General features: G+C 39.2%; 3 protein-coding genes and 1 non-coding gene across 6 annotated transcripts in view; 1 reads left to right on the top strand and 3 right to left on the bottom strand.

The window, feature by feature from the left end:
• Positions 1-307: 307 nt before the first annotated feature.
• shrprbck1r (sharpin and rbck1 related) lies at positions 308-11,955 on the bottom strand. The gene is made up of 14 exons (XM_020653036.3): positions 11,257-11,955; positions 10,222-10,396; positions 9,264-9,341; positions 8,853-8,994; positions 8,678-8,768; positions 8,193-8,514; positions 6,855-6,955; positions 6,484-6,654; positions 4,590-4,750; positions 4,350-4,461; positions 2,564-2,743; positions 2,212-2,310; positions 1,842-1,985; positions 308-1,563 (listed from the first exon to the last, which is right to left on the bottom strand). Exons 1-14 carry the CDS (start codon positions 11,530-11,532, stop codon positions 1,483-1,485), a joined length of 2,133 nt encoding a protein of 710 aa, XP_020508692.1. The 5' UTR covers positions 11,533-11,955; the 3' UTR covers positions 308-1,482.
• Positions 11,956-12,673: 718 nt separating this feature from the next.
• On the bottom strand, positions 12,674-12,746 carry trnar-ccg (transfer RNA arginine (anticodon CCG)). The gene has a single exon. It is a non-coding gene; the product is annotated as a tRNA-Arg (tRNA).
• Positions 12,747-15,727: 2,981 nt separating this feature from the next.
• Positions 15,728-17,994, top strand: prlh2 (prolactin releasing hormone 2). The gene is made up of 3 exons (XM_020653053.3): positions 15,728-15,887; positions 16,362-16,545; positions 17,621-17,994. Exons 2-3 carry the CDS (start codon positions 16,383-16,385, stop codon positions 17,815-17,817), a joined length of 360 nt encoding a protein of 119 aa, XP_020508709.1. The 5' UTR covers positions 15,728-15,887; positions 16,362-16,382; the 3' UTR covers positions 17,818-17,994.
• Positions 17,995-18,049: 55 nt separating this feature from the next.
• The window catches only part of myripb (myosin VIIA and Rab interacting protein b), a 117,315-nt gene continuing 112,446 nt past the window's right edge, over positions 18,050-22,918 (bottom strand). For all 3 annotated transcript variants that reach the window (XM_065948938.1, XM_065948939.1, XM_020653043.3), the window contains one exon: positions 18,050-21,965. In XM_065948938.1, the coding sequence (XP_065805010.1) occupies positions 21,922-21,965 (44 nt within the window). In that variant the 3' untranslated portion in view covers positions 18,050-21,921. The remainder of the gene's footprint in view (positions 21,966-22,918) is intronic.

Below are 22,918 nucleotides of genomic sequence, written 5' to 3'. Positions count from 1 at the left end.
ATCAGAAATACTTTCCCAGGGGGCAATTCGGTTCTTTTCTTTTTTTAAATTAAAGAGATCAATTGAATTCATTGTTCTTTCTGAAACTGCAGCTTTATATGTCAAACATTATTCTAGGGAAATGACTCCCTGGTCTGAATTATCTAAGGGATCAGAAAGTGCTTTTTGATGGGAGGGTAAACTATAGCATGTCAGTATCACATACACAACAATACCAAATATGGCCATCTAAACAACATGACTCATCATATTTTTGGCAATCGTCAAATACTGTTAATTTAATTGTCGTAAAAATATACACAAAGAATTCTGAGTTCAGAGAGTATTTATTGATAATTAAGGCACAATGGTAGATCAGCAACACAGAGCTGATACTTGAACACACATTACAGTGAAGACTTATTCATGGCTTTTCAGTGCAGGGCAGTAGTGTAGTCGAGACGGGGTTAAAAATAATCTCATTTATAGAGAGTGCAGTTTGTGAGATACTTTTTCACCGTGAGGGTAACACAGGGTATGTTGCTTATTCTCATCAAGGTATTATAATAGCAACTTCATGCAAAGATGAATTGAAGATATTTCAAATATTGTCATGTATACAAAGCCTTCCAAACTTTTTTAACTGCTGTTAGGTATGCACCTTGTTATATTTGAGTTCCTTCAGAGGAGCATTAGCTTATGGACGAAATGTGTTTAAATGTGCCATCTCTTTAAGAAAGTGATCAAATATTGTGGTAAATATTTAGTCATCTTTCAATACACTCAGCAAGTTGTTAATGATGGCATCAGACAGTGCTGAGCTGCTCAGCAGTACCTCAGTGACGTCTGTACCCACCCCGTGTCAAATACAGAAGCATGCGAGTGATGACCTCATGCAGTCAGCCTGGATCTATTCAGTCAATTTACAAATCTTTTTGGAAACATGCAGCCTGACTACTCTTCAGACACACAACAATATTACCATATATAGCTTCATAATACTTTGATATTTTTCACACCTCAAGAAAACCTCATCACAAACACCCTGCTACAGCTTTTGTGCACAGGAATAAGGCCCCTTTAGTTTAATGCCATGCATCCTGGTTTGTTTCCATTAAAAAAAGAAAACAGCAAACCTGTAACATTTTCAGTGCAAAAAGCACCGCATGCATTATCAACAGTTAATAATCTTTCCCTGCAGACTTCTGATCACAATTACCCTCATCATATCATATGGGATTTTTTTTTCTTCTTATTGCTTACTTATCCTTACTTTCTTTCCTTATTGTGAGAGATAAATGTTAACATAATTCCTGTTTCTAGGAGGACACGGGGGCTGTCTCCAGTTGTAACAATGAGTATGTGCTGTATGTAACAATCGTTTCCGTCAGCCAGTCAAGTGTGTCAGTGATTCTTTTCACATTAATGCTTTCCCCCCTGTTGTTGAGAGCAGTATATTTCCATTCTTTCATTCCCTATATAATCTGACCACTCTTGAGATTCTCAGTGGCAGTTTTGGCATTTAGGATGACATTTCTGATTGTCCACGTTGCAGCGACATCCTCCACTAGTGTCTCCAGGACCCTTGGGAAGTATCAGAAGCAGAGTTTTAAAATCTTTGAATTACCTTACCCCCCCCTTAGTGTCAAAACTTAATGTCATTTCAAATAAACAATAATCAGATTTTATCTTAAAAAGTGAGTTGGACACATCTGCATTTGTCTTTTAAAGGGCTATCTTACCAGGGTTTATGCATCACATGACACTAATACAGTCATTTCAAGTCCAGAGGAGGAGGAGATCAGGTGGGTAGATAATAAAATACTGTGAATATTTGAAGAACGGAAAACATAATTTCTCACCCTGGGCCCCCAGCGTGGTCCTCTGGTTACCCAGCAGATCTCAGTGTGACAGACAGTGCAGCGCAGCCAATCACATCCATCCCTCTTCTGCACAATGATCCCACACTGGGGACAGTGCATTGCCTCGCCTGACTGCACAAGAGTCTGTTTGAGAGATGTAAAAAGAACAAAGGTGCGAGAGGAAATCTGATATAAGAGGATGTAGTCTCACTTTCTTCAGTTAGAAAGACAGAAAACCATCTATCTCTGTGTAATAATAACTGTATTGCATAAACCACAAGATGGGTTCTGCTAATGCCATACACATAAAAGCAGCTTTAATTACAGATACCAATGTATAAATACAGATGCAAGTGCTATTGCAGCTCGCCTTGAGAAGGTGTGTTGTCCTCCTGGCAGCAGAGTCGTTTATAGCTCGGGCTGCGAGATCATCCTGGTATTGCTTACAGTTCATTCCCTCATGGATAGCCTGAGAAGAAAAGAAACAGATTTTGCAGTGTTTGTATGTATTTAAATATCCACTGAAGACTCTCATACACAAAGCAAGAAACATTCAGACTATTCACACAGTAAACTTCTCTCCAATGTGTCAACAACCAATTTGTAACATGATTTTGCTTCAATTCATGTATATGTGCTCACCCACAAGTAAGATTTCCTGAAGAGAGAGTAAATAACCGACACTTTATTATTTGTCTGTGTGAACCTTTCGCATTTTATACCTTGCAAATCAAGCAGTTGTGTTTCCTGCAGACTGGACAGTGGAAGACATTGACCGAGTCCTCGTACACACACCAGCCCAGACAGTCAGGGGTGGCACAGTGGTAGCTGCCCTCACATCGAGACTCTGCCACTGACAGACCCCTCTGCAGCCAGCGCTCATACTCCTCTGCTGGCACCAACTGCAAAGGAGAAACGGAGAGGAATTTGTAGAAGGCTAATGAGCCCAGTCATTCTACTAACGGCTTATAGTCTTAAATGTAAAGGTAAACAAATTCAGCGTAACACTTCACGTCTGGAAATGTAATTTTAAATCATTTTCCACTTTCAGCTACAAACTAACTCAAACTAAACTAACAAAGGGCTACATTCAGCACTTTTGGTTACATCACAGTTCATAGTCACAACATTTAGCAGCTTACAGATTGTTTTACTGTTGCTTCTTGTTGAGCTGAAGCAGCTGAAGGCTAACGACACAAAAAGGTAGCCAAAGTCTGAAAACAAGAAGCAGAGCTGTAGCTTGAACGTCTTGGCAGGTATAGATTCAGGGAGCTATCAATGCCAAAAACATACGCTAAGATAAACATATTTTGATGTATCTTAAACTAAAGGTACACAGTTATGATTGAGTGAGAAAACTTTCTGACCTTCACCATTTTAACAATAAAACCTTGACTTTATTGATGTTATTTAATAAAGTCGATCCAAAGTGCTGCAGCTCGTGCACTGACCAAAACTGGAAAAAGAGATCACATTACTCCTGATTGGCTTTTCTGCCCTGGCGCCCTTTAAATTCTAGAATAGAATTGAATATCCTTCTTCTCACTTACAAAGCTCTTAAAGGTCAAGCACTGTCTCATCTTAAAGAGCTAAAAGTCCTCTAGAGCATTACACTCCCAGGATGTAGGCCTGCTCATGGTACCTACAGTCTCTAAAAAATGTACTGTGGGAAGTAGAGCGTTCAGTTATCCGCCCTGTCTACTTTCAAATCCTCTACCAGTCAAGAGTCCAGGAGTCAGTAACACGCTGTACGTTCCTTTTTTAAAAAGCTTTTAGTTAGGGCTGGCTCACGTATAGACCAGCTCCTAGTTATGCTGCTATAGGCTTACACTGCTGCGGGATCTGGCACACTAAGCTCCTGTCTCTCTGACTCTCTCTGTATGCTTTCACATCATATTACATATTACTGCATCTCAATTTCTGTAATAAACCCCCCCCAACACCAAATACTGAAACTATTAATATCAGCCTTGCATCTATTATCATTACTATAAATATGGAAGTGAATCTTAGAGCTGCTCAACTTCAAACTTCTATAATAAACATAATCAGTCCTCCCAGTTTCATCGTCATTACAGTTGCTCATGTTAACATCAGACTGATCAGTCATTAGATTACCATACTTAGCTCTTACTGCTAATACAACACACATGTTTTCCATTATTGCTGACATTGTAGCTATAATCTGTCCTATTCATCGTTATTGTTGTTGCTCTGTTTATCTCTATCTCTCTCTTTCTGCATCTCTCTCTATCCCACTTTCCAAACTCTAACACAGTTTCGGCAGATGGTTGTTCAACGCGTGTCTGGTTCTGGTTGAAGTTTCTGCCTCTTAAAGGAAATGTTTCCTTGCCCCTGTTACTTTGATAAATTTAGCTTAATGCTGTGCTTATTGTGGATTAATGGTGGGTCTTGGTAAATAATAATAATAATATATAATATAATATAACAAAGAGTACATTCTAGACCTGCTCTTTTTGTAAAGTTACATGAATTTGCGCTACTCACCGCTCTGATCTCCCTCTCCTGCAGGGAGGAGGTACAGGAATATGTGTCATCTCTGTAAGGGCACGACACCTCAGGCTCCTCACTCAGCATGATAACTGAACGTAAGCACTCTCTGGGTAATCACACATACACACAAACCAACATGTAGAAACCAGGTATCAGGACCGGTCTGAATCAAGAGAAACAATGTTGGTGTCAGCAGACGCAATCCCTTTTCTTACACAAAACACTTCCTCCTACCTGCAGAAGCAGTGCAAACACTCCCTCAGCAGGACCCCCTCCCCAGGCTGCAGGTCCACATAGCAGATCCTACAGTCCACAGGCTCCGGGTTTGGCAGCAGGTCTTGGCTGTCCATCATCACCAGCCTCGCAAAATTCTCCCTGCGCTCCTCTTCCCTTGCCTGGCAAAAGGTGATGGAGTTAATACATATTCTGTGAACTATTTGACTGAAGTTTGTGTTATAGGGTGGTATGCAGGTATTGTATCCTTTGTTTAAAATTGTCCATACTCATACACTCACATATACAGGAACGCAGACTCACATTTGGAGTATGAACATTTTATTTCAATTAGTTTCACAGGGTATTATATACAAGTCATAGTAAGTGCAAAATTAACATTTAGGCAAATACATTCAATTTAGTGGCATCATCTGTAAGTGTTCATGTAAACGTCACTTGATCAGGCTACTGTAAATAAGCAGTCATCATCTCTACAGGATCCTGACCGGGACAAATGATTCTGCGATGAGGTGCCAAAAAATAAACTTTATAATAAAGATCAGAAAAACTTGTTTTGTTGTTCGACAGGGTTGTTAACCCTTCCCAAACATGATTTATGTTCTGTGAGGAAAGATTCCTGAATGTTGATGCTCATCACCGTTACTCCATCACTGCACATCAGAATAACATGAAGTGAATTCTTCATGTTTGGAGAGGAAAACTTTACTTTGTATGGTCTTTCATATGAAAACTAGTCCACTCATTTAAATATTTTCAGAGATTATTTCAATAATGAAGTATGTTTCTCTTTTCTGCTCCGGCTTCATTAGGACTACAAGAATACCAACGAGAATCTGACACTGGAATATTTTAAAGTGATTTCTTGTGTTTCTTAAACTTCTCCTCTTCTAGACTAAATTGTTTCTATTTGTCACATTACAGTTACAGGTGTAACGGTTTTGATCTCTTTTCACATTAATACTAGAATTTATAGTATTAGTAGAAGTTATAGGCGAGAGTTAAGAGAACAAGTTGATAACGAGCTTTGTGACAGCATATCTAAGACCGCCACTTTATTAGCCTCTGTGAGGCCAGGTAACCTCAGGGGAGCCGCACTGACAGCGCTAGGATGAAAAAGAGCTATTGTTTTGCATTTGTGCCACTAAAGAAATGAAAAATGTGTCTTTTTTGTTCTCATTCAGTGGAAAACAGAGAAGACAGGGATGCACCCATGCCTCAACCTTTATTGATTATTCGGCAAATAATATGTTGTTGAAAGGCTTCAGTGGTATCAGTGCATCTCAAATAATCTCTTTAACCTACATACTACATCCAATTTAGAACAAACCCATATGCTTCCAAATCGAGCATATATATATATAAATATATATTGTGCATACAGACACAGTTGATGATGGTCTAAAAGTGAGCGTCTCATAAGTACAACAAAAATGGTGCTACAAGTGAAATCTGACTGTGAATGAAACATAAATAATCCTGTTGTGTAAGTGTTCCTGTGTCTGTGTGTGTTCAGTAGTCCTGGTCCAGGTTAAACACGATTGAGTTGTTTTGAGCCCCAGCACTCCTCAGCACCTCTCTTCTCCCTTTCTCCTTCAAAAAAACAGAGACAGAAGAGAAGAGAGTCATCCTGAGAGAGGGTGTCAATTTAAATGTCAACTTTCAATTGATGTCATACTTTCCTCCAATTATTATATTTGCCAAATTTGGAGCTCTGTGTTTTGCTCATTGTCGAACACGTTTTTGTAACATTCATCGAATGGTAAGTGGTATGCTGAGTTTGAACTCTTAGTAGATATGGGTAAAAGGGATATGCTCATGTGTATGAATGTAGATACAGGACTGTGAGTGGATGGTATGCTGGGTGATAAAGGTGTGACCATGTTTTCCTCACCTGCTGGTACTGTCTGATAGCCTCCTTCTCCTGCTGGATCCGTCTTAGTTCAAGTGCATCAGGTCTGTACCCTCCTGGGATGGTGTAGCTCTCGGGGCGGTTTGTGCTGCAGATCTCACAGCCCGGCCGTGTTGGTTTGTTAATGTAAGTGCAAGAAGGGCAGGACCAACCCTGAGGCACAGAGAAGGGACTTTATTCTTTGTTTTCCAGTCTCTAGTTTAACTTTGTAATGTCTTGACATGTAAGAAACTGCAAAACATGCCACTTTTATGTTGCCTATCCTATGTCGTATTTATCCAAACATTTATCAATTGAACTGTGAATGCAAAAAACACCACTCCAATCAACCCATGGTAACTGCTGTCTATTACCTGAGTGGATGCTGGGTTTGGGCTCAGTGCTTCATTGAGTTGAGGCATCTCTAGGTGGATGAGATCTCTGATCTCACTGACATTTCCTCTCTCTGAACCACCTGACCAATTAAAGGACAAATAAAATGATGAGAATCCAGTCACATCTGCAAGTATGTATGCAAATTAAAACTAATGAACGGCTTTATCACAACTTTTGATATACACAGCCATCCCCTCAATACAGAATATTCCCCAGAATATTCTACTGTCAAATTTACCGAGCTACTTTTTTAGTACATTAGAATTAGATGTATAACAAATACCAAGGCACTGTCAAAAGTAGAACATTATGTTGTACACCATTACAGCATTTGAAAGGAGTTTTAAACACGAGAATATTTGACTGCAAAGCACATTTACATTTTTATTGACTGGCAACAATCTGGTTTATCCCGCCTCTGGCCAAATGTCGGCTGAGATCAGGGATGCTGAGAGAACGGGACGAGCAGTGCAGATAACGGATGGGTGGATATTTAACTGTATAATCTTGAGTGGCCAGTCTTAACACAAAAGGAGGGTTGGTGAGATGTCTAGCAGTGGCAGTTATCTCTTTGCATTCCGTTTTGGTACCTTGCATTACTTAACATGTCAATCAAATAAAAATCTAACTGCTCTGGCCTTGCTTTAATCGTTTAATGTGCTAAGAAAGTAGCTTCTGGCTTTGTTTTACCATCTGAGTTTTCTGACTCGGTATACTGTAGATCACCACTTTTGTGTTATATTGGCGCATTAATAGGTGAAAAAAAGGTTCTTCTACCTTCTTCTCTCTGCACAATTAAAATACAGTGAATTAAGAAACTACAGTCATGATGAATATGGCTACAATAAGGTCAGTGCACATCTGCTGTTAAGAGATTTTATAATGTATAGAAGGTTTTTTGTGAATTCAAATAGATTAACCACTAAGGTTACATTTTTATGAACACAATTTTCTGTTCATAAAAGTTTGATTTGAGAATGATCTGTAAGAAATCACTAGACATTAAATGACACTTCCCTCTTTCATTTTTATGTAATTTCTCTTTGGCCAATTTCTACAATCTATTTCAACATAAGCCATCAAAGTCTGAGTCTTCTCCCTCATCTGATCTATCAAGAATCACAAGATTCTTAACAGGCAGTAAAGGACATTCAATAAACATGTGTTGGGCACCAGCTGTTATCGATCCATCATCCATGTGTTACTGCCTAAGGCACTTAATAAACAGGCATAACCTCTTACGTGCTTCTTAAAAAAGCTAAAATGAATTTGATCCGACATCTGTGATCAACCCATATGTAACAACCCCCACTCACCAGTATTGCTGCTGGTTTGGAGTCTAGGAGGCAGGGTGTTGTAAGGCCTCCTGTCCAGAGATGAGGGGCCATTTGCAGAGGTAGACGGGAGAGGAGGACTGGGGAGAGACAGAGATGAAGGGCCAAGGAGGAGAGCGCTCTCCTGGTCCTGCTGCAGGGCTTGGAGCGTCAAGCGAGCGTGACGGGCTGACAGGAGGTATAGGAAGGCTGTGTGACCGTCCTGATGGACCCCATAAGAAGCGAGGGAGCGCTGGTCAATGCACAAACACTGACCAATCACCCATCGCTGGACTCGTGGGTGAAAGCCATACTCGAGAAACATCTGAGGTGGGATGGCACGATAGACGGATAGAAGAAAGTGAAAGACAGTGAGATTAAACATTTAACATCGGGTAGAGATTTTATCAGCGCGTTGTAATGTTTGGCTTTATAGATAAAACCTGAGAAGAAGAAGAAAAAGAGGGTGAAAAAAAAAACAGTCTAACCTGCTGTTTCAATGCTGCAGCAGTCATGTGTGGGGATACTTTCAAAGTAACGCAACAGGAAGAAGAAGAATCCTCAACCACAACAGTCAAGCTGTTCAATGAAATCAAACACAAATAGAGAAGTGTTATTATGTACTGAACATCACATTTCAAAATATAATGATGATAACCTTACTTGACTTCAGTGTCTTCATAATCTCTGGTCGATGGCTGTATCTTGAGCGCTGCATTTTGTCGGGCGAGTGTTGCAGCTATGACAGAAGCAGACTGCATGTCTCCTGCCTCTATGGCTCGGGACAACTCTATACATGTGTCCTCTGCACATGGAAAAACACAGACAAACACACACACACACACACAACCACACACACACATGCATGCACAAGGAAACACAGACAAGCCCACTCAGGTGAACATATGGGCAAGTGTGTGCAGAGGATGTTGCCATTCCTCCCAGCCACTAGCGGGCTAACAATGAATCAATGAATGAATAAAATGAGTGAAGGAATGACAATTAGTTGAATATCTTATTGAGAAGAAGAAACGTTTCATTTGCCATTTGCCAGAAGGTGCTCAGTGTACACACCTGTCTGTTGCAAAACAAAGGTTTTCTGGTGATTAGGACCATCGGGCTGGCTCTGTGGTCCATTATCTGGAGGGATGACTGGATGGAAAACAGAAAATAAGCAATAAGGTAAATCAAAACAAACACAGAAAAAAACCCCACATAGAAATACAAGAAAGAGAACAACAAGAACATTCAACATTTGGCAAAAGACCTCTATCATAGTCTAGATTTACCCTGTCTGTAGGTGTAACTGTTCATCCCAATTAGATGTTTTTTGCCCTTCTGTTAAGAAGATATATATTTTTTTAAAGCAAACAGCTATACATAAGATAACTAGGTGAATATTTCCCTCTAATCTCCTTTATTTGTGTCATTTGAGAAGCACATTGCAACGCACGTTTGATCTCATTTAAATTGAGATCAGTCAAAAGGAAAGGATATTGTCCAGTGCAGCAAAGATCATATTTATCGTTCCTTCCAACACTACTAGCTTATGTGTATCTTTGATGGTATGCCAGGAAAACCACAACAGAAATCAAGAAATCAACCTCTTGTATAGAAAAGGAGGTCAAAGCGTGTCGCTCCATGAACCACATCTACGTCCCCCCTGAAGTGTCCCATGTTGTTACCTTGCAAGCTTTTTACTGGCAATTTAAAGAGACATTTGTTCTAACATGAATACCCAAAATACAAACAATGAGTACAAACATTGGGTTAAAATTGGCATGATGTGTAATACAAGCATTCACCAAATAATTACATTTCCATCTGGCGTCAAAACAGGAGGCTTGGTCACAGTGATGGCAACTGGCAGCAGTAATGTAACAACCTAAGAGCGTGGCAATGAAAAGCTCCTTTGTTCAAAGATCAAGCTAAATCGACATTTGATCTAACTGCTGAATCACGGAACTCATTTTTTACAAAGTATGACCCTTATATTAGACTGTGGTCGCCATCTTAAAGAAGAACAACTGACCTTTGTGTGCCTCTCTCAGTGAAGACATCACCACTGTAGCCCACTCCTGGGCCTCCTGCTCACAGCGGAAGTTGAAGCTGATGCGTTCATGTGGAGGCGCCACCAGACTCAACTCGTGGCACTTTGGTGACTTCACTTCGTAGTTTACTGAGCCCAAATCAAACTCAGCTATGGTCTGGAAGAAGAGGGAGATATATGCACTTGAGGAATGTAACTGTTATAACATTGTTACTGTTTTAATATTTAAAGGCTCTGTACATGGTTGAATCCAGTGCCAGCTGATATTAGTCTTGACAGGGTTCTGCGACACTGCTGAACTCTTGTCCACAAATCAGTCATTTCTAAAACTAAGGATGGTCAGTCTAACTCTTAGGACTACCCTGTCCCACATGACTGTAGACAAGTTTCAATATACAGTCATTTCAACTGCAGGGAGAGGCTCTAAATAGTTACATAATAGTATACAACTGCCTCATCGCTCTGGACCCTCATAAGGCCCAAAGTCTTCAGGGCCCCTTTTTAAAAAAAACAAAACATGTTGATTATATAACAATTGAATTGATTATGTATAGCCTACAAACTTGATACGGTGTGTATAGTAGAGGGGAATTTAAAAACTCTTCCTTTGTTAAAATGAGTGAGGACTATTTTAGATGTTGCAAATTTGAAGAAAAAAAAAAAAAGAGAGAAAAAAATTACCACAATAACTGACAGACACCAGACTTTGAGCCAGGTCAGATTAAAACATGTAGGTGAAACTATAATATTATATTGTGCTCTATAATAGGCAACAGAACAAGGTACAGAAAAGTGAGATAGGGTCTCACAGTTAATATTTTGCCCTGGGGGGTCTTCTGGTGGCAGGTTTCATTTTTAGAGCAGCAACATAAAAGTGGAAACCCCTTCTTGATGTGCATTCATTCAAAAAAAAGTATTTCCACAACAGCCAACACAAAACTGTTTCATGCAACATGCACCCCCACTGTAAACTCACACCACAACAAGCCCCGCATGTCCTGCTGCCCGTGAACTCACCACAGTCCGGCCAGTCCCGCTGCTGTCTTGGAGCAACAGCCGGAATTCCCCGGATTTCCCCGGGTCCATGCTGAGCTGCAGGCGGAGTGACTCATCTGCTGCTCCCGGAAGACACAGCGGCCGAATCCCAGAATGGCACACCGACACCCGAACCGACATGAGGACGGTCTGGCAGCCGGTGTGCGACTGCGAGGCCCCATAATGGCCGGGGAGGGAAGTGGACAGGTCAGCTGTGAAGCCAGGGGTGTGAGTCCAACCACCCGAACTCAACGACATCCTGCCAATACACTCATGTAGAAGACATACAAAAAACACACAGGGTCCGTGTTTTTTTTTTTTTTTTTTTTAAACTACTGTCCCACGTTGTGTCCTGTCCTCTCACGACATGTCAAACATTAGCCTACTCTTCTTCTGTTTAACTACCACAATGACAACAGGAAGTAAGTGCGTAACATAAGAATCGGACGACCGCTCACTTCCATCAAGTGTAGCCCAATAATCTAAAGATTTAACTTCTCTCTTCTTCCGTTTTCACTGTGGCGTTGTCCCCAGCAGATTTAGTGTCCCCTTTCGGTTTCGAAGCAGTGACACACGTCTTCGGTATATCCCAAACCCTAACTGCATTAAAGTTGTTGACGATAGTTTGACACTACTGAGTGTGTTGTTGTTGCGTACGCTTCCACTTGGGTTTGCGCATGCGCTGACTGTGGGGCTATGGTGACGTAAGCTGTTGCAATATTGATGATGGTTGTTTCTTTATTTAACAAGCAAATGAGCTACTCTAGCTCCGTTGTTACCTTACCTCTTCTTCATTTTTTTTCTTTTTAATTTTTATTCTTGTTTTTTTAATTTATATACTGTGTTTCCTGTCTAAGCCTTTCAGTTTTGTATACACACACACTAGCCTATGTGTGTTCACAGATTTGTGCCACAGGGTGGCAGCAAAAAGTGTCGTATTCTCTGGGTCCCATCTTAACCTGCATCAAAGAGGATGCTCCATTAACTTTAACACTAATTATAACCTAATAAAGAATACATCACACTGAAAATTGCCATACTAAATTCTACTACATATTAGTACGTTTAGATTTACACAACCTTCACATCAAAAACATTTTGACAATAGAGTTTTTATTTCAGGTAAAGAGCCTTTTTACTTAGTGATGTAGCTACTTTTTTTAAGTAAAGAAATTGTCTTTCATGTTGTAAAAATGGTAAAGATATGCTCTTGAAACTGTTGTAAATGTATGCCAAGCAATGATGGTGAATTGAGTGTCCCCTGACCATTATGGTTTATAATTGCACATCACAGGGATTGATTGAATGTACCAGTTTTCTACCTGCTTTGATCTGATGGCTGCAGAGGCTGCACAGCTAGTATAAGGTGGACCACGCCACTGGAGTTGTGTTATCAACTCGACCCAGGTGGGACTTGAACCCACAATCCCCAGCTCCGGAGGCTGATGCCTTATCCATTAGGCCACTGGGCCACAAATAAAGTCCATCAACATTACTTTATCACTGGTTAAATTGCTGCTTTCAGATATGTCTTGTTGGATTTTCTGACTTACTTTATACACTATATGAACAGGTTTATGTTCTCTGCAAATTAAAATATTTAAAAAGGATTGTCTCAACTATTGAAGAAGCAGAGGATTTTCTGGCACAACTTCCCCAACTACCAATGTGCATGAAGATTGAAAGGCTTGAAGAGGTCAAAAAGCTCCAGCAACACTTGTAGTACAATTTGTTTGATTGGTTGTCTTTATTTTTGAATTTATGCACCTTTCTTTCAATTTCGTACCTACCCTATAAATTATGTTTTCAATCTGTTTCTTGATGACCCTGATGAAGGCCACGAGCCGAAACGCGTCAGCCTAATTTGTTAATAAAGTTGATCTTCGTACTACAAGTGTTGCTGGAGCTCTTTGACCTCTTCTTGTTTCAACTATTTGACAGACTTTATTATCTTGTGGCCACTACATTTTGTTTTGTAACAAAATCACATTAGAGGGTACAGAAAAAAACACACCCTGCTCACCATTGACTTTCCATTCAAGTCCTTTCTAAGAAAGAGAGCTGACCAACAATGATCAGTGAATGCTGTGACCCACACACTCTGTGAGTCACAAATTAGGGGGCAATTAACAAAATACACTGTAGCACACAAGGGGAATGATTGAACCACAGAGCCTAGCCTGTTCAAGCTGTTAATCATTGAGCAAGCAGGGTTTCCTCAGTCAATACCCCATTCCCTGGAGCCCTCATGAACCACAAAACCTTACATATATTAGTAATACTCTAGCCTGCATAACCTTGGGAGATTTTTTTCTGAATGAAATACTTTTATTCAGCCACTTTTCTTGCTTTCTTGCTCGATAAGATATTCCTTTATTCACCCCACAACAGAGAAATTTACATTATCCCTCAGAAATCACATTCACCAGGTTATTAGAAAGGAAGTGGAGGCCTATCACGTCACGCTGTGACTTGACCGCTGGTCCTTTGAGCCTCCATTCACAAAAACAGATGACGACATAGGCAGGATGAAGCCATTCAATCAGGAGTGGATGAGAACATGATGTTATAGTGGAAGAGGAGAGACCAGCCATGAGTCAGAGACACTATTGTAATACAAAAGAACTCATCGTTGGCGTTCCGACCAAGGCAGAATACTTTTAATGAAATATAGAGATTTAGTTACAGCTGTGATAATTCATACTCATTCAAAATAAAAAAACAACTTTTATATCAAGTCCGGACCCTGGCATATAGTGTTGAACTGGGGTGTGCATTTAGTTCTCTCTAAATCTATTGGTAAGAAGTATCAACATGACCAAACATGGGAATCAAAGAAGAAATAAATTACACAACTTTTAGCAATGAAGGGATTTTACCATATATGAATTACACCTAAAGCCAAAGATTCTCCCATTTTTTGGTGTGATTACACATCCTCAGGTAGTTATTATCCTCTGATTCCAGCTATGTATTCTCCCACAGGCAGGGCTTGTGTCTGCAACATCAGGTCTTACAAGTTATTAACAAATTATGGTTTCCTTCCTTCTCCTGAACCAAACTACAGCTTTAGGGTGGAATTGCGTATTCATGCATGAACAAATGCATTGACACACATACTTATACGTAACTATCATATTTTAATTGTATAGGGTAAGAGTGTAATTTGATATACTTTCAAGGATTCATCACCCAATAATGCACTTTCAAGAGAATCTGATATCAGAAATTTCGGTCGTGTTTTGAGATCTACAATTTCTAATCATATCTTCTTCTGTTATATCTAAGAAGATATGAGCACACAAAACGCCACAAAAGATTTTTACTTAATCCAAGCAATTCCAATCGGAGGTCTTCATCAGGTGATAATATATCTTCTTCTATCTGTTGTTTTTTGTATTGCCCTGTACCTACGTGGTGTGCGTATAGCCCTTTTTTCTAAGCATTGAACAAGCATGCATGTCTTCCATAAGTTATTAAACATACACAGAACCCTAGCTTGTTGCTGAAATGAATGAAATGTAACTCCTTTCTGTGTTTGTGCACATCTAAAGGTTAAGCGACATGGTCACATTTGAAGCAGCACTGTCACTTCATATTGTGACCTTTACACACATCCATTTTGGCCCAAAGGAGATGTTGCACCTGAATACATTTGAGTGAGGAATTTCACCTTAGCTTGGCCTTTCACTTATGATTCATCACTGTCAACTCTCAAGATGTATTTTTACTGCTCACTTTCCCTGTGATTTGAGCCCTTACTAATTTAAAGTATAATCTTGTTTTTTAAGATTTATTTTGGTGCTTTTTGTGCCTTTAATGGAGAGATAGGACAGTGGATAGAGTTGGAAATCAGGGAGAGAGAGCGGGCGAAAGACATGCGGGAAAGGAGCCGCAGGTAGGATTTGAACCTGGGCCACCAGCTTGGAGGACTATAGCCTCAATACATGGGGTGTGTGCACTAAACACTGCGCCAACAGCGGCCCAATTTAAAGTATGATCTTACTGAATGGCACAAAAAAGATCATATTTTATATGATAGCCTTTGAAATGGTTAAATGTGAGCTTTGTATTGGAAGAAATGTGGCTGCAACATTCCTAAACTTTGTAGTTAAAGCTGATTACTATTGACAAAGTTCCTGAAGCTCAGTTTTTGGTGACAAGACAATGAGATTTTTTTTTTTACAATTTGTCCTTATCCAGGTTGATTGATGAAAAGCTCATCAAAAAGACACCCACCAGCGTTCCAGGTCCCTGTCTGACAGGTCTATTCGAGATGCGGGGTCTCCCCCAATGTTGTGCACTAATTTAAAGTTGTCCTCATGTCATTGACTGCCTGATGGACTGCTTTGCTGCGTGACAGGCATCAGGAAGACTCCAAATCAAAACCTCCTTCTCAAAGGGTTGAGGTGGTTTAAGAGTGGGAGGAGAAGGGAAGGGGGGGGGTGGTGGTGGGGTGCATCCTGTAGCCTGGGATCATAGTGTGCGACTGACGTTCTTGATTCATCATCCAACACACATGAGCAACGTGGATATATAAGCTGAGGCACACCTGCTTAACAATAAACGACTCTACTCCACCAACTGACCTCAGCCTGTCACCAAAGTTCAAGGTAAGGAGCTGCTGTTTGGGGTAAATATTAAAATTATTATTTAGGCTATTATTAGGACTATTAAATGAATTGTCTTTAATGCAAGATGATCACATGTGCGTTGGTGGAGTTATATATCACTGAAATATATTTGAGATAAACCTATGCAAACTATTCTAATAATATTATTAATAAAAACCACCTCATAACTGAGTGAATAACTATATTGATATAGGCTATCTACAATGCACTTAAGACTAAATAATGGACATGAATATGTTTATTCAAAATTAACCATATGCCTGTAAGAAGAGTAATTGAGGTATAAATGGTTAACCTATTCTGACATTGTTTTGGGTACAATATTAGCCTTCTTTAATATAAAAAAATTAAAGTTTGTTTTTTCGTTTCTCAGTGACTACTCTCTGTTTTTAAAGATCTTTAACTGTTAAGTGATACTTGACTGACCAGCGTCCCTCCGTCCCTCCTCTGCAGTTCCCGGAGTGACCTCACAGCATGCTGCCCGGGAGAGCGGCTGATGTCCGGCTCTGCGTCCTCACGAGCCGCTGGGTGCCCGCAGCTCTCGCGCTGCTCCTCGTCCTCTCCTCCAGCCTGAGCAGCGCTCACAGCACCACGGTGGAGCACGACTTTCACATCGTTCACAATGTCGACAACAGAAGTAAGACATGACTTTATAATACCATTTCGTTACTTTTCTGTTTTTTTTTTTTCTTAAGCAAAAATTGTTGAAATTGGTCTTGGAGATAAAAGAGACTTAAAGTGAAGAGGACAGACTGGTGATATCTATCTTTTAGCACAGGCTATTACACTAATGGTCTGTTTGTGTTAGGCTACTTCTATTAAGTTCATAGTGCTGTTTAGCATACTATTTTATTTCTTATGGATTGTTTGTAAAAAAAAAAACAAAAAAAAAAAAACTTTCCTCTTTCCTTTCCTCTCACAGTTGGAAAAAAAAATCTAAAATTTAGATATTATTATTAAAAATGTATGCTAGAAAACCCCGGATTTCTGAGGGCTCGTTTATGCTACTTGATCTCTGTGTTCATTTTTTTTTTTTGCCCATCCATTTTTAAGATCTTGTGTTTTATTTTGTAATATTTTGTACTTTTATAAAGTACTTTGTATAAATATTTGGATTATTGTTGTATTCATGACATGTACAGTAATACTGAGTGTATATAACAATATATATATAGGCTACTTAATTATTTCATTTTAATTGCGCAGAGGTTAAAGAGTAAATGTTTTTATGCGTTCCTATTTTATTTTAAATTGCTAGAGGAATACACAGTAAATACATTCATTTGAATGTATCAGGATCAAAGACTTAATAGTTTAAATTCAGTTTTTCTTATGGAAATCAATAATTAGACAATTAAATATGTAGGAAAACATCAAATTGTGTTACAAACAAGTTCCTGAATGCATCTAATCATATTTAGAAAATAATTTATGTTCACTTATATGTATGTATGTATGTTACGATCAGTAGAAAATAATATGAAAATAATTATAAACATATAAACATTTTTGGGTCTTGTTATACCGTTACAAAAAGGCATACTTGTCACAATGACTTTGAATCATATAGCCAAAACTTTGTCATGAAAATTAGAATCTGTCTTCTATGGACATAATCATTTAGGTCAAAGCATGGGCTACTGATTTTATGGTTGTAATGTTTCTGTTTTCAAATACTGTTGCTGACACTGGTGTTCTTCTTTGGTGTCCAGGTCCAGAGATAGACCCATTCTGGTACGTGGGACGTGGGGTCAGACCCATCGGGCGCTTCGGTAAGAGGCACAGCAGCGTGAGCAGCGAGGGGCTGCAACCTGTCGTCAGGGTACTGGGTCTGCTTCTCAACAGCCTTAGAAACAAGGAGGACCTCAGAAACGTGCTGGATGTTGAGGGGGGGGATTGGTTACCATGACAGCGTGTCCAAGTGTCTGCATTTTTTCCCTCTTTTTTTATGATTGATGTTTTGTTCTAGCTCTTGACTGCATTTCCCCATGATAGGACATGATCCTTGATGAAATCACTCTCCGAATTTATCTGTACATATAAATGCATTCTATATTGATAAATAAACCAGGATGTTGTGATTCCATCTGTGCTGTCACCTTCCCGTGTTTGCAAGTACACAAACATTTTTCTTCCAAAAAAACTTTTAAGTTTGCAAATTTTATTCATTTCATAATACATTGTTTTCCTCAGAGAACTGTGGCACATAGAGAATCTGTATTTTTGCTTGTTAATTTTTTCCCCATCATGTTGTATGGATTGCAACAAACTATTGCACATGAAAGTGAATGGCCGTCCTGTGGAGCTGTGCACAGTGAGCCTCATTCTCGCTGGATTTAAACAGGAACAAATACAGGAACTGATTTTTATTTTTTTTAGCTCTGCGTGAATTTCATAATCTCTGAGTATCTGGGACACAGTTCCAATAGAAACTTAGACTTCCTGTGTGAATCCAGCCCTACAAGTCATGACAATAATACACAGCCTCTTGCACACAACACTGAGAGATTGATCAATTATGATTGGGCAATACACACATTATTCTATATTGTATCCATCTTTTCACACATATACATTTATTAACAAATTGTGATGAGTTAATATTTTCTTTTTTTTTTTACATTAGAAAAATACAGGACACTGATGATTGGACCCTTGTGGCTGTGCTTCTCTTGGGAAATTTTACATCAATTTTTGATAAAACCAGAAACATGCTTTTTATACACTGACAACTCTGGAGAACAAGATTGACAAAAGTACATGATCAATGTGCAAGAAACCAGAGATGTGAAAGGCTGGGATGAAAAGGTCACTAAGAGAAGGGGCAGAGCATTCATACAGAAAATCATCACACCCTTTAGTCCAAGGAGTCCATCTTGATATCTCAATCCTACTTGACATCTGTATGCATGGTTCTCTGAGATTTTGGAGCAATGTAAGTGGTCAGAGTAAATCAAATAGCCAAAGATGAAAGGCAGTATTCTCAAATTGAAAGTCAAAGGAGTGCTGAATCGTACTTGCCACTCCAAAATTGCCTTCTGTGTTCTGTCAGGTGTGTTTTCGTCACATTTACCATCATCATCACCAGCAGAATATCAAACGGCAAATGCAGGCAAACACTGAAAGTGCTTTGAGTCTTTGCACACAAGAGTCTCAGATGTACTGACTGCGGAGGGCTCCTGTAAGGAGAGGAACAAGCCTTCGATTTGCAATAGTAGTTTTCTGAGTGGTATTGCATAAAAACATTTAGTTAAGTACAAAAATAAATTGCTTGTAACAAAATCATGGTTTCATGGCATTTGATATATAGAGCCCCTCAGGCTTAATTATGTAAAAATCCTCCATGCATTTTCTCAATGCAACACAAAAGTTTGAACATGACCCAGCAAAGGGTGAAATACTTTTTGTTCAAATAAAAGGCCACAATGTTCGAAAGTAAACGTAGAAATGACAAGACAGAGAGGAAGAAAATGACTGTGGGTTGAGGAATACCGAATGAGGGAAAGCTGTCAGACCAAACCTGAAATTCAGACTCAACTAGATTGATTAAAACTGAGTTTTTCTAGCATTCTCATATGTATCAATCTTCATACACCTATTTATGTTTGTCTATGGGCAGTTACCTGAAGCATTTCTAAGCTAAATAAACTGGAGAGAAAGACCCATATGAATTAATCATTAAGCTTGACATTTATTTAACAAATATGTGGTCATTTGGAATAATACTTTCTTACCTGTGAGTAAGATGAGGAGCTGTGTAAAATGCAAACTCTTGAGTCTGCATGCTAGATGGGATACAAAGGGGAAAGTCTTGTGTTTCAGGGTTCTATGTTGCTAACAATGTATGAGATTGGTAAGCACCATTTGGATGGTAAAAATATTAAAGGGTATGGTGATGAGATGCAGTTTGAATGGTGTAGGTTTATTCAATGTGTTTTTTATTCATGTCAAGAAAGCCATTAGTTCCTTGTGTAATAAAATAGAGAGCATTGTCTGTATCCTTTGACACAGCTCTCAATTTGGGTTTAAGTCTGACCTAGTTTATCATAGACTTTAGTCACACGGAGGCCATTTTTCAGTGACTTAACCAGTCAGGGTGGAAGTCTGAGGAGCGTGAAGTCTGTGTAAAAGTGGCTAAATGAAGTAGAAGCCTTACTTTTTAACAGCACTTCCATTTAAACCAATCAACAAATGTACGCATGGCAAAGATCCCAAAAAAGGTCTAAAAAAACCCCAGAAACGTAATTTCAGTGGCGTCTGCAATGTACAATATTTCAAACATTGTATTTTTGGCTTGCTAACATGAAGTAAAAATAAGTAGACACATCATTGTAAGTGTTACTAAAGTAGTCAGCTATTAAAATAATCTATTATCTTGTGCAAAGTTTAAAATAATCTAATGTCATTGATTCACTAATGCTTGCTTGGATAACACAGCAACATGAACAGTGGAGCTTGAAGAGAGCTTCATAGCTCACATTACATTGTAAGCATGAATACATCCAGTGAGTTTTACCTCAAGGCAGGCTTATAAATACTGTATGTGTTTAAGATGAGCGTTAATATCTGAAATTAATATTCACCTTTTCCATCATATCAGTGATTCTCAAACAAAAATGTTAGCAAGGAAGCTAACGTTAACTGTGTCCTGATTGCAGCTGATGGGATATAGATATCTAATGAGTTTTTAACTCGTGCCCTGATCTTTGTCTGGATTTTCAGGACTTAGAAACTGAAACAAAGCAGTAAGACATGACAACAACATTTCAGCTTCCCACCCTGAGTCTGAAATCACAGGAAAATGGCCTTTTGTGAAATGTGTCTTTTTTTCTTGGGGATACAAATGGTGGTCTCCTGAGTGAAAGTTCTGTTTCTTATCTTTTGGCTTTCCAATCACAGCACAAAATAAATGGCCAGTCACAGCACACGTGTGCAGCATTTGGCAGAGGGGTGTCGGGAAATAAAAAGCAGGCTCCTGTAAACATGAGCGCAAGCCAACTTGAGACTGGCTTAAGGGGAAAAATGAAAATCCACCTTTTTGTGTTAAAATGTTGAAGTTTTTTTTGTCTAACTTTGGGAAAGAGCCAGGCTACCTTTTCTTTTCAGTTTGAGCTAAGTCAATCAAACAGGAAATATTTTTACCATACAGAAAAGAGACTGGTATCCATCATCAACTGTAACTTTCCCAAAATGTATTTTTATTATTATTATTTGTATTATTATAATTTTAGACTATTTGGAAAGGAACACAGATTTCCTAACTTTTGGCTGTGCCATTTACCAATTTTAGTGTCAGGAAGGACAGTCAAAAACTGTTGAGTCCCTGAAACATTGCACATCTAAACACTATAATCCAGTTAAAATGGTTATAATGTAAAAAGGTGTTACAATCATTACATAAATGATCTTTTATTATCAGATAATTGTGTGTGTTTGAGTGTGTGAAAATGGACAATCATTAAAGAAAAGCTCTGTAGGGGCTGAAAGTTTGAGACCATTCCTTGAAATGTCCTTCGGCATGAAAGAAGATGCAATATAAAATACAGCCTCTTTTTGGGACACTGAATCACAGAGAGTTTCACATGATTAATCCACATCTTCATTGTACAGTAAATCACAATACTCTTGCAAACAGATAGAAAAGGTGATGAGTTATTTTCGTCTGTACAGGTTTCTTTTTTTTTCTTTCTGTCCGGTCATGAGGAGTGAGCGGATTTTAAGGCAGAGACTGTGGAGTCATCTTTGCTTGTTGTTGTGCATGTGGTGAGCAGGTGAAAATGAAGGGTAAAGTGGAAAAAGAGAAAATGGTCAGTCATGTCCTCTGTGGGGCATTAGACTGATGTGGTACCATGCCGGGCTGAGGGCTGAGTGCTTGATGGGCCACACAGGTCAGGTGTTGGCCCCTGCTTGGCCTGGAGTTGGAGGTGGACACTGGGTCAAGGCACTGGATGAAGGGCCCCCATGTCCCCGGAGCTCTGAAATGGCCCTGAGGGACTTGTGCTGCTGACTGTCACTATGGCCGAAACGCTTTCACCTGCTGCTCTGGCTCCATTTTTTCTGCAATGCAAAAAATTCAAAGAATTAGAAAAATAAGTTCTGGAAGAAAAAACTTCTCTGGGATGCATACTGTATAGCAGAGTGATAAAAAGGACACAGTAAGCTTGGAATCAATGATATGATTACATGTCTTGAGCACTGATTTTTGCCCATTGTCCTGCTCTGCTGTCTGTGTGGAGCAGTGCTAAAAAAGCCAACATTAATCAGAGCTATTGTGAAGATGCTGGTGAAGAAAAAAACGAGACAAAAATGAAAATAAAGACTGACCCAACAGAAAAAAAGGCCATTCACTGACATGAAAAGAATCCAACTTTGATAAAACAGCCTTTCCCTCCTGTACTGTGTGTGTTTCCATTTTGTTGCTTTACATCTAATGGAGCTTTTCAATTACGCAGGTCCCTTTCTAGCAGACATCCATTCAGCAGCCAAGCTCTTCTTTTAGGACAAAGCCTAAATGTATGATGTTAACTAAAGGTGGATAAGTGTTCCCTCAGCTCCCCTTTGCCGTCTTTGTTTCATACTAACACATCAGCACAGAGTACATGTATACAGGGCTTGTTAGTAGTGCTTGTGGTTAGGAGACTAGAACACTATACCGTGTAAATCAGCATCGGGTTAGTAAGCCCACTTTACTTTTAACTTTCTGTCCACTGATAAATTCAGCTTCAGTTCTCTTCCAAGACTGAAATACACCGTTCCCTATTTCCGAACCAATCAATAACTTGAAATAATCACTAGCATAGGTGAATTCTAGTTGCCATAACCATTTTGCCTGTGTGGTGGACAGTATGCAGGGTAATACTTTTATTTTAATTCGAGTTCATTTACTTAAAGTAGACACATTATGAAAAATCACTTTTACAGTGTTTTTGAACATATATTTGGGTAACCTGAGTGTCTACCGACCCTCAACATGTGAAATAAACCCATCCAGTCCTTTGTTTGTGGTCTGC

Source organism: Labrus bergylta, chromosome 20 (assembly GCF_963930695.1).
Source record: "Labrus bergylta chromosome 20, fLabBer1.1, whole genome shotgun sequence".
In the NCBI taxonomy this organism is placed as follows: Eukaryota; Metazoa; Chordata; class Actinopteri; order Labriformes; family Labridae; genus Labrus; species Labrus bergylta.
This window is presented reverse-complemented; position numbering and strand designations above follow the sequence as displayed.

Coding starts and splice junctions, on each gene's coding strand:
- shrprbck1r (XM_020653036.3), bottom strand. CDS start 11,532: ATGTCGTTGAGTTCGGGTGGTTGGACTCACACCCCTGGCTTCACAGCT. Junction 6,956..8,192: donor CCAAACCAGCAGCAATACTG/GTGAGTGGGGGT, acceptor TTAATTGGTCAG/GTGGTTCAGAGAGAGGAAAT. Junction 2,311..2,563: donor ACAACTGCTTGATTTGCAAG/GTATAAAATGCG, acceptor TTTTCTTCTCAG/GCTATCCATGAGGGAATGAA.
- prlh2 (XM_020653053.3), top strand. CDS start 16,383: ATGCTGCCCGGGAGAGCGGCTGATGTCCGGCTCTGCGTCCTCACGAGC. Junction 16,546..17,620: donor TCACAATGTCGACAACAGAA/GTAAGACATGAC, acceptor TTTGGTGTCCAG/GTCCAGAGATAGACCCATTC.